This window comes from Crocuta crocuta, unplaced genomic scaffold, assembly GCF_008692635.1.
Source record: "Crocuta crocuta isolate KB4526 unplaced genomic scaffold, BGI_CrCroc_1.0 scaffold2443, whole genome shotgun sequence".
Lineage (NCBI taxonomy): Eukaryota > Metazoa > Chordata > Mammalia > Carnivora > Hyaenidae > Crocuta > Crocuta crocuta.
This window is the reverse complement of record NW_027529494.1, coordinates 47,738-59,390: the sequence shown is the minus strand read 5'-3', so window position 1 is coordinate 59,390 and position 11,653 is coordinate 47,738. Positions and strand designations below refer to the sequence as shown.

At 41.5% G+C, this 11,653-nt stretch overlaps 1 protein-coding gene across 1 annotated transcript in view; it reads right to left on the bottom strand.

The window, feature by feature from the left end:
- The window catches only part of SHROOM4 (shroom family member 4), a gene marked incomplete at its 5' end in the record, with an annotated part of 44,721 nt that overhangs the window by 25,074 nt on the left and 7,994 nt on the right, over window positions 1-11,653 (bottom strand). Inside the window, one exon of the mRNA XM_077760795.1 lies at window positions 8,297-8,358. Within this exon, the coding sequence (XP_077616921.1) occupies window positions 8,297-8,358 (62 nt within the window). The remainder of the gene's footprint in view (window positions 1-8,296; window positions 8,359-11,653) is intronic.

The following is an 11,653-nucleotide window of genomic DNA, read 5'->3' as shown; positions in this document are numbered from 1 at the left end:
GATATCCTCCATTTAACAGACACAAAATTATCTTCTATCCCAAGCTGGAATAAATACACTATTCCACTGTTTGCTTTCTGGAATTTACTACGGAGTAAAGTGTGTACTATGGATCTAGGTTAATCATTCTCGGGCACCTGGGTGGCTGAGTTGGTTAAGTGTCCTACTTGGGCTCAGGTCATGATCCCGCGGTTCATGAGTTCACGTCCCGTGTCGGGCTCTTTGCTGACAGCTCAGAGCCTAGAGCCTGCTTTAGATTCTGTGTCTCCCTCTCTCTGTCTCTCCCTTGCTCATGCTCTGTCTCTGTCCCTCAAAAATAAAATAAAAATTAAAAATTTTTAAGTTAATTATTCTCCATATTGATACCTAAAATTCCAAAATTTATTAAAGAAAGAGTGATTGCTTTCCCCAGTTCAGGGATGCTTCTGGTGCTCTATATTCTTAGAATAGCTAAAACTTTTCCTAGAATCTCTTTTTTAAAACATTTCACTGTTTGCTTTTTTGCAACTCACTATCATATGGTTTTGATATTTGTCACTTTTATGACAGGCTTTAAATTCTGATAGGGTAAGTCTACCATCATTGCCTTTTTAAATAAATGTATTCTTTTATATTCTTGCCCACTTGTTCTTCCATATAAATTTCACTATGAATTTGACAAGTTCTATAAAGTATTCCACAGTGACTCTGATTGGTAGTGCATTACATCTATATATTAACTTAGGGAGTATTATAATCATTGCTATATTTAGTCTTCCCAAATTGAAGCAGAGTACAGCTATGCATTTATTCATGTCTTTATTTCTCCCATTAGAGTTTTATAATTTTTCTTGGACAAATTTTGTGTGCCCAGGATTAAATTAATACCCAAGTATCTAAATTTTCTTTGTCACGCTTTTGACAAATTCTTCCATGCCTTGGAAGACTGAATTCTTCTTAGGTGGCAAAGCCTTCCTGAAAAGTGTACTCTTCCTAATACAATGAGATTCAACTCTGAATCATCCATTTTCTTTCACTCAGTCGGCAAATAGGAAATATGTACTAGATATTCTACACTCTGCTCATGGTGTGGTTTGAAAAAAGGAAGGAAGAAAGCCCTAGGCTGAGAACTGAAACACCTGAGTAGTAGTCCAGTTTTGTCACGTACTTGCTTTATAATCCCAGAATCAAAGGGCTCTGGAGTCAGATGTCTGTTTGACCTTAGGCCAAGGACTTTAATCTATCTGTAAGTTCCCTTGTCTGTAGAATTGGGTCAATAAATGGTAACTATATCGTGGGGTCATGATAAATGAATAATGCAAGGGAAATGCTTATAGCAGTGCCTGACACATAAGAAACACTTATAGCTACTATACTTTTCGTTGTCATTGCTAATAGTAGTATAATACTACCTGTCCTAAATCTCAGTCCTTATCAGTGAATTGGGAAAAAAAATAAGGTTTAACTGCATAGGGTTGTTGTGAGGATTAACTGTGGCCATGTGTATAAAACACTCTACACATTTTAAAGCTCTGTGCAAAGTGGCAAAATGGAAAGAATCACAGGAATCAATCGTAGGTACAGAAAACCAAAAGAGATAATCTGGAAAATACTTTTTTTTTTTTTTGCTTTTAAATACATCACTTATGTATATAGCTTTTTCTCCCAGCAGAGCTACTCACCGCTGATTTTCCCTCCTGCTAATATTATAATGCATTTGCATTATCTGCACAGAAACCAAATAATAGTGGAGGGAGACAACCAAGAGTGTAACTACCTGGAATTAAAATTCATTGCAGGCTTCCAAGCAAAGAGAGTGGCTAAAGAAAATACATTTGATTTTCCCAGCAACACCCATCATTCCAATTGAGACAAAAATGACATAAGAAATGTTTAAAATGTGTGTTGTCGGGTTTGGAGGGGAAGGTGAGCAGAAACTCCATCAAGATTTCTCCTCTTAAATGTCACCTCTGCCCTTGACCTTCTCATTTTCCCTGAGGTCATAAGCTGCCATCCGTCTTAAGCACCAATACTCTTTTTCTTTCCATTGACCTCTCTTTTCTGGTTTTAAATTTAAACCAGTCTCCCAGATCCTGACCAAACCTTCACTAAAACCAGTGGTTCTCATCAGTAGCTGGAACCAGAATCGCTTGCATGGCTTGTTAAAACACAGACGTGGGGGGCACCGGGGTGGCTCAGTCAGTTGAGCATCTGACTTCAGGTCAGGGCATGATCTCATGGCTTGTGAGTTAGAGCCCCTCATTGGGCTCTGTGCTGACAGCTCAGAGCCTGGAGCCTGCTTCAGATTCTCTCTCTCTCTTTGTCCCTCCCTTGCTCACACTCTCTGTCTCTCTGTCTCTCTCTCTCTCATATGTAAATAAACATTAAAAAATTTAAAAAGAAAGCACAGACTATGGGCGCCATCCTAGTTTCTGATTCAGTAAGTCTGAGTAGGGCCTGTGAATTTTCTTCCCTGACAAGTTCAGAGGTGATACTGAGGTTGCTGGTCCTAGGAACACATTTTGAGAACCACAAACTTAAACCTCATTGCTCCCTCTAATTACCACCCCATTTCTCTCCTTCCTTTCCCTAACCAACTTTTTCTTTTAGAGCATTTGAAGTGTTCAAATTCTTCTTTTAAAATGTTTTTAAAATCACATGGTCACCCTAACACATAATCATTGTATTAAAATTAATGAAAGGAAACATAAACCTTCCTATGGTGCTAGGAAATGTGAAATGGTACAGCCACTTTGAAAAACAGGCTGTTCCTCAGAAAGTTAATAAATTACAATATGGCTCCCAAAGCCCACACCTAAGTATATACCCAAGAGAACTGAAAACATGTCCACACAGAAACTTGTACATGAATGGTCACAGCAGCATTATTCACAACAGCTAAAAGGTTAAAACAACCCAAATGTCCACTAATAGATAAGTGGATACATAAAAAGTGGTATATCCATACAGTGGACTATTATTTGGCAAAGAAAAGGCATAAAATACTGATACATGTTACAACATAATGAACCACTAAAGCATGCAAAGTGAAAGGAGCCAGACACAAAAGCCTTCATATTGTATCATTCCATCTACAGGAAATGTACAGGGCAGGCAAATCCACAGGAATAGAAATTAGATTCGTGGTTGCTTGAGGTTGATGGTGGGAATGGGGAGTCACTGCAAATGGGCACAGGAGATCTTTGTAGGGAGATGGATAAGTCTTAAAATTGGACTGTGGTGATGATTGCACAGCATCATGAATTTACCAAAGCTCACTGAATTCCACACTTAAAATAGGTGAATTTATGACGTGTAAAGTTCTGTATATTTCTCTTCTATGAATCTCCCTCACAGACCATCATGCCATCTGCTTGCTATGCCCACTGTTTTACTAAGTTTGATTTCTTGAAGGTCACTTGCGAGTCCCAATTGTCACAGCCAGTAGCGGTTCTCTCTGCATCTTCTGTGATAGTGTGGTGGCCAACTTTTTCTGCCATGCCAGCTGCTTGCCCATTCAGTTTCCTTTGCTGGTTCTTCTTCCTCATCCTACCCTCTGCCTGGATGATCGACAAATATCCTGCAAAGAATCCACCGGTCTTCCTCACTAACTTCAAGTTCAACATATCTCAACTCGAACTTATCTTCTGCACCAAACTAGCTCCCCTCTCTCACCTGTCCCAGCTAAGTCAATAACTTTCTCCAGGTCCCCTGGGGCTCAGAGTGCTGTTGTTGTGCTCAGAGTTATTTTTGACTTATTTCCTTTCTTCCCCAAATTCCAGTCACCAGTTCTCTCTACTTTTCCCTCAAAAGGAGTCACTTATTTGTAAGCAAATCATTTGAACAGACAATTCACTCGAGAAACAATGCAAATATTAAATAAACACACGAAAGCATTTCAAACTAGAATAATCAAAGTAAGCCAATTAAAATTATAAAAGGTGCCATTTACACCCATTGCATTAGAAACATTTTCCACAGATGGCAAGATTTGGCGGAAACTGGTGTTCTTATATATTGCTAATGGCAGTGTAAAATGTCTCCTGGGAAAACAGTTCGGTGAAATCTATCAAGAACAAGAAGAATATTCATATTGTTTCAACTAGTAATCCCAACTCTGGATAATTATTTTAATGAGATAATTCAAAATAAGAAAAAGGTTATAGCTACTCGAAATTTTTCTGCATTACTTTATAATAGGAAGACATTGGAAACAACTTAATTATCCAACAATTTGGGAATGATTAAGCAAATTACAGCACATTAAGCTGGTGAAATATGCAGCCATTAAAATTTATAATGATTGAGGAAGCCTGTATAGTAACATGAAAAATTGTTTACCAAGTAATGCCTAGTGGGGAAAAAAGAAGCCGGACACACAAAAATCACATCTACATAGTTTTTATATAACTTTTCCCCCCCCCCCCGCCAAAAATATCTTCATACCTATAGATAAAAGTTGGTAAGGGAATAAAAACAATCAGGGTGTTGGGTGGTAGGAATAAGGCTACTTTTTCTTCTATTTTTAATTTCCTGTAATGTTGTTTTCACAATAAATATCCTCCCCAATATCACACATATTTATTTATCTCTTCTGCTTCATTCCTACTACACCTCCGCCTTCCCAATCCAGGACCATCCTCTTTCATGCCTGGATCACTGACCCTAATTGTTCTTCCTTCAACCTATCTAGGCTACAAATGCAGCCAGGTTGCCTCAGTACCACGTTTATTATTTCACTTACCTGATTGACAACCTGCAATAGCTTCTGTATTTGTCATACTATATAGTTTTCAAGGTCTACCTATCCTGATCCAATACTTCACTCTTCACCCCTTTCCTCTACTGTTATTGCTGCTGCTCCCCCTATTCCTCTTTATTATTACAACTAACATTTACCGAGGGTTTGCTGTCCCAGGTTTTGTTCCAAATGCTTTGTATATATTTTCTAATTTAATCCTGGCAACAATCACCTGAGCTAGGTACTCTTACCCCATTTTACAAATAAGGAAACTGATGGGGAAGAAAAAGGGAGAGCCAGCCACTTGTCAAGTTCACACAAGCTAGAGAAAATAAGAATCTGGATTTGAACCCAGGCAGGCTGATTCCAAGGTCAGAACTGTTAACCCACAAAGTTTATTTCTCCAACATACTCTGCTTAGCCCCCCTGGGTCTTTCCTCCTGTAGGTCCCAGCCTTCAGTTTTCTTACTCTCCATCAAAATTAAATAGAAAACAATTTATCATGTATTGGCCCCTTACCATGTGCCAGATGCTTCTTGTTAAAACCATGTATTTGACACTTTTCATCTTACAACAACCCATCTGAGTAAGCAAAAGCTGAGTTTAAATCCTGGTTTGTTCCTTTGGTAGCTGTGAGACCTTTAGGAAATTACTATAACTTCTCTGAGCTTCATATCTTTCTCTGAGTCAGTGGTTCCCAAAGTGTGATCCCAGGACCAGCTGCAGCAGTATCACCTGGGCAAGCTTGTTAGACATGCAGATTTTGAGCTTTATTCCATACCTATTGAATCACAGTCTCTGGAAGGGATTGGGCGGTAAGGGTGGGCTCCACTTATCTGTGTTTTAACAAGCCTTCCAGGTGTCTCTAAAGCACATTCAAGTTTGAAAACCACTGTTCTAGTTATAATAATATGTACCTGACAGAATCTTAGAAAATATAAAACATAACATAATATGTGTAACATAGCTTGCGGCACATAGGTTGCTTTGTAAGTGGTAATTTATGATTATTGCTTCTTAACTTTGTGTGGGTTAGGCTTCCTTGCTCAAACTGTGGGTGGACAGGCATTGTGCTTCTTAATGCTCATTCTCTAATACTCCCCTGCTTGCCTAGAAAAAAGGCAGTGTGTACACCAGGGTTTGCATAAAGTCCTCTTACTTCCATGGCTGACTGGTAAGAGAACCATTTTGAAGAAGCACTGTAGTTGAGTCTAATGTCTCTAAAGGTAAACTACCTGAGTCTAATAAACTTACACCTGTGAGATTTTAGGCAAGTGAATTTATCTGTGTATGCTTCAGTTTCTTCTGTCAGAGACACTAATAATAACTACCCCTTAAGGTTATGGTGATAAACACAGTTGACCTTTGAACAACATGGGGGTTAGGGATGCCAATCACCATCCCCCATGCAGTTGGAAATCCATGTATAACTCTCAACTCCCCCCAAAACTTAACTACTAACAGCCTACTCTTGAGTGGCAGCCTTACTGATAACATAGTCAATGAGCTCATATTTTGTACGCCCTATATATTGTATGTCATATTCTTATGAGAAAGTAAGCTAGGGAAAAAAATGTTATTAAGCAAATAATAAGGGGCAGGGGCACCTGAGTGGCTCAGTCAGTTGAGTGTTTGGCTCTTGATTTCAGCTCAGGTCACGATCTCATGGCTCTTGAGTTTGAGCCCCATGTAGGACTGTGCCCTGACAGCGTGGAGCCTGTTTGGGATTCTTTCTCCCTCTCTCTCTCTGCCCCTCCCTTACTTGCTCTGTCTCAAAATAAATAAACAAACATTTTAAAAAATCATAAGGGAGAGAAAATACATTTACAGTACTGTATTATATTCACTGGGGAAAGAAATCTATGTATAAGCAAACCCATGCAGTTCAAACCTGTGTCATTCAAGGATCAGCTGTAAATATTTGTAAAGGGCTTTGGATGGTGCCTAGAATAGGGCACTGTGTTCAAGAAATGCTATTTAGCATTACTATTTTTGTGTCATTCCACCATTAAATGGTGGTGGAGGCTCTGTTTCCTCAGTTGGTAAGCCAATGGTAAATACCTCTTGAAGGACTTTTCTGTGTCAGGCACTACATTAGGCACAGAGGATAAGTCTCTGTGGTAAGAGGATAAGGCCAAGACATGGTCTCCTCTCTCAAAGGTCTCAGTCTAATATGGGAAACTCAGCAGATCCACATCAGGGAATCAGACCAGCCAGAGAGTTCCATAGGCCTCAGACTTCTGAGACAGGATGCTGAGTGATCCTTTTGAAAGGTTTCCTTGGGGATCCTAATTGATGCAGTTGTTAGGAGAAAAGCATAAACTTTGGGTCAGACAAACCTGGGTCCAAATTCTGGCTCCATTGCTTACTGGTTGTGGGACCTCAGCTAAGTTATATACTCTCTCTGGACCTCATCTACAAAATAGGTAATTAAATGAATTGTGGAGAATAAATGAGATTACGGGTTAAAAAAGATCCAGCCCAGTGACTGACATTTAGTAGATTATTCATAAATGTTGGGTTCCTCTCTTTTCTCATGGCCAGCCAGGAACCTGGTGGGTGTCCCAAACTTTGGAGTCAAAAGAAAGCCAAAATCATTCCTGACTGTATCATCAAATTACACGGGGTCAGGAAACCCAGATTCTAGTCCATTCCCTTGGTGCCTCCACAGAGGCATAGCTAAGGGCCTTCTTCCCCTTTCATTTCTAGAGTTTGAGTTAATCAATATAATTTTGGGGTATCTTGTATAATTTGGCCTAGAGAAGAACTGGCTAAAAGAACATATCAAGTAATTTCACAAAAAAGAAGATCATGCCAGGCTGATGGAGAGCAAACTGGAAAAGCTAACTGAAGCCACTCCTGCTAATCACCTATGGCAGGTGGGGTCATCTCTAGGGAGCATGAGCACTGTGTGCCAAGCTCCTCACATTACAGGAGTGACTCTCCACTTTTTTTTCCTTAAGTGTTTTGCCCAAGAAACTCTGTTCCCTCTAGTCCAGGCCATATGTGCCACTTGAAAAAATGTTCCTACCTTCTTCCAGGAATTTTAATCTATTGTTAGCATGAACTGCCCCTGACTTGCCTTAAGTTCTTCACCCTTTAAGCCATGTAAAAAGAAAGGTGGCAGAGGCCAAAAAACAGGTGATTCCAGCAATGGAGGCAAAGGCACAGTGGTAGCTGGACAGTCTTACCTCCTCTCTGTCTTCTCCAATTAATTGTCCAGTGGCTGCTGGGGAGGTGAGTATAGTTTATGCCATCTCATCTTTATTTCAGCACAATCTGCTCCCACATGTCCTTGTGGACAGGCAAGTCTGCCCCAGGCCTTTGAGCTGATGGGCACACTGTCCCACAGTAAACTACCTGACTACTATGTATTCCAAAACGTCCTAGTGATCAGTTTGGTCTGTAGCCCAGCTGCCTGGGGGCAGGCTAGATTATATCTGTGGTATCAAGTTCTTGGTATGGACACATCAGGCCAGACTCCTCAAAGGAAACTGAACAAACAGAAGATCTCAGTAATTCCTACAGAAGCCTCAGAGACATCAACGCACCCCAACTCCCTGAGTGATCACTTACCTCCCTGACTGGCTGGTCTTCCTGTTTCCTGTTATTGGTTTCCATTTGTCCCCAGGAAATTCCTGCAAAGCAAAATTCTGATAAGTTAGGGAGCTCCAAGCATTGAGGTATCCAGATGGCCTAAAAAATGTAAAGAGGTCAGAAGCCTGTCCCTGGCTAGACGCCCCCAAACACACACACACTTGGTTTATTCTACTCTCCCACATAGGCAAGAGAAATATGTACCTGGAGCACTGCCTTTCTGTCCGGAGGCCTGGTGAACTGCTGGGGGCATGCAGAGACTAATAGAGTACTCAGAGACCTGGATCCTGGATCATGTGCTCTAGAAACTCTGTATTTCTCCATTCTTTCTCCATTCCCCTCCCAAACTACCTTGTAAACCAGTTTAGCACGTTTGCTGTTTGCTCTGGCTCTTGTAAAGGAGGTCTTTTTGTTTGTTTTGCCAGGTGAACCTGCTCATTCCTCTTGCCTCTTCTAATATAGAAAGCATCTTCTTTGAAGTCCTCGCCCTTGAGGGGGCTTTCAGGCCTGGAACCCTCTGAAGCTGTAACCTTCTCCCAGGGTGAGGCACACAGAGAGCATGCATGCCAGCACACCTCTGTACTACAGGGGCCCTTCCTCCTCCTCCCAGATCCTCTGGCAGGGGCTGAGGTGGGCTCATCTCTGGGGAGCATGAGTCCCAGGTGCCATGGTCCCCATATTACAGGAGCATGCTCTCCACCCTGGCCATTTTTTCCTTAGGGAATTACCGAAGCAACCTGTAACTCAAGCCATATGTGCCATTTGTAAAAATGTTCCTCCCTTCCTATTCTAGCTCCAAACCTGATGCAAATTTGCCTTCGACATTCTCTCTGACTTTGCATCCAGTATCCTCTACCCAGCAACCCAGAGCTTAGCTCAATAGGAAAGCACAATTTTTCCTAAACTTCACCGATTTCCCAAATTCCCTCTTCCTCCAATGCTATATNGGTAAGATACTTGGTGTTAGTCATACTGGCAAGACACTTATTAGCTGTGTTGTCTGAGGGAAGTTACATCACCTTTCTGAACCTCAGCTTCCTATCTGGCAAATAAGGACTATGCCATCAAGCTTTGCTACCTTCCTGGGAGTGAGGACAAAATGGGATATGCATAGAGAAGGCCTAACACAGTGCTTGGCGTGCGGGAGGCTGTAGATGTTAGCAGTCAGGAAAGATGAGGTTTTATAGGTTTCCCAAAACCAGAGCGTTCCATGCCTGTACCTGTTATGTTAGAGCAGCTCTGACCACTTGTTAGACTTCAGACTCTGCCTCAACACCCTTCTGAGATGTCCCTGCCCTCAAAGACACTATTACTCATTCAGCCACAGTGGGAGCCAGGATTTCCTGTCCATGCCCTGTGGAAAGTGCTCAGTAAATAGCAGTGGCTAAACCAAACAAAGTCCTGTCCCAATTTGCAACCTCCTTCTCAGGCCCCAGTATCACCTTACTTTTCCTTGAGCCACTTAAGTTGCTGTAAATTGCCTGCACTCTANCCCCAGGTTAAACTTAATGAAAATCCTAAATATTAACAAGGTTTTGGGGAAGATGAGCACTGTCTTCAGAAAGAGTTTGACAATATCCATCTAGGTTTTTAGTTTTTAAAATAGCATATTCTATTTATCTATTTATTATTTTTAATATAATTTATTGTAAAGTTGGCTAACATAGAGTGTATACAGTGTACTCTTGGTTTGGGGTAGATTCCCATGATTCATCACTTACATACAACACCCAGTGCTCATCCCAGNTTAGCACAACTAGGAGCTTGGCCTCTGAAGCTAGGTGACATGGATTCAAATTCCACACCTGCCCTTCCCTAGTGGTGTGATCTCAGGCAAACTACCCAGCTTCTCTTTAGCTCATCTCCCCCAGCTATTTAATAGTGACATCATCAATAATAACAGTACCTTATTCCCCAATTGCTTCCAGGGCTAAATGAATTGATACATGTAAAGCACCTAGAATAATACTGGGTGCACAGTGGATACTCAAATGTCTATTATGGTTATGTTGTTCAAGTTTTGCCTTTGCCACTTGCTAGATATGTTACCTCTGTGAGCCTCAGCTTCTTTGGCTATAAAATGGGGATCCTGCAGGCGCCTGGGTGGCTCAGTTGGTTGAGTGTCCAATTTCAGCTCAGGTCATGAACTTGTGATTTGTGAGTTCAAGCCCAGCATCAGGCTCTATGCTGACAGCTCAGAGCCTGGACGCTGCTTCAGGTTCTGTGTCTCCCTCTCTCTCTGCACCCCCCTCCCCCGCTTGCAGTCTGTCTCTTTCTCTCTCTCTCAAAATTAAGCATTGAAAATAAAAACATATTTAAAAATTGGGATCTTATTATACCTTAAACTCAAACAATTGGTAAATTAAATAATCTGATAATATGTGCAAAACTAACTGGTATGAAGTATTAGGAATGTAAGTACATGCTGATTTTAGTTCTTTTTATTTAAAAATTTTAAAAAATGTTTTATTTATTTCAGAGAGAGGGAGGGAGAGAGAGAGACAGTGTGAGCAGGAGAGGGTCAGAGTGAGAGAGGGAGATACAGAATCTGAAGCAGGCTCCAGGCTCTGAGTGAGCTGTCAACACAGAGCCCAACATGGGGCTCGAACCCACGAACCATGACATCATGACCTGAGCTGAAATCAGATGCTTAACCGACTGAGCCACCCAAGCACCCCTGATTTTAGTACTCTTAACAGCAGTAAAGAGCTAATTATCTCCCTAACCTCTTCCAGGGGCCATAAGGAACAGGATCTCAGCCCTACTTCAGACAGCCACCATCACAACCACCTTAGTCATCTGAGCTGGGGTGTCTTATCCCATATTGCAAGTTTCCTTTTGTCTGCATGTACGCTTGTGTGTTCAGGTGGCTGGGGAAGAAACGGACATGAAGTGACTCCACATATCTGAAAGCCTAGTGTCTAAGCAGACCTGCCAAACTGGTCTAACTGGCATCAGGAACCCAATGTGTCCCCTTCCTTCAGAGTACAACAGGAGAGGCATGGTGTGGGCAAAGGCACACCTGCATTGCTGCTACCAACTGCTGCAACCTGCACATTTCACCTCCTTCCTTATGGAGCTACCAGCTCTGGGGCGACACTCCTGCAATCCATCATGTCCTTCCCCCCAACTTCAGCCTCTACTGTCTACTCGCAGGACCTTCTTTCAGCAAACGTTTCAAGCTAAGCCCAAATCTCCCTTTACTTTAGGAAACAATAACTCACACTCAAAAGATGATAACTCTCTTTTAGTCACTGTTCTAAGCGCTTTACCCATGTTTCACCATTTAATCCTCTCAACCAACTTATGAAATAGGTAAAGTAGGTACTATATTAC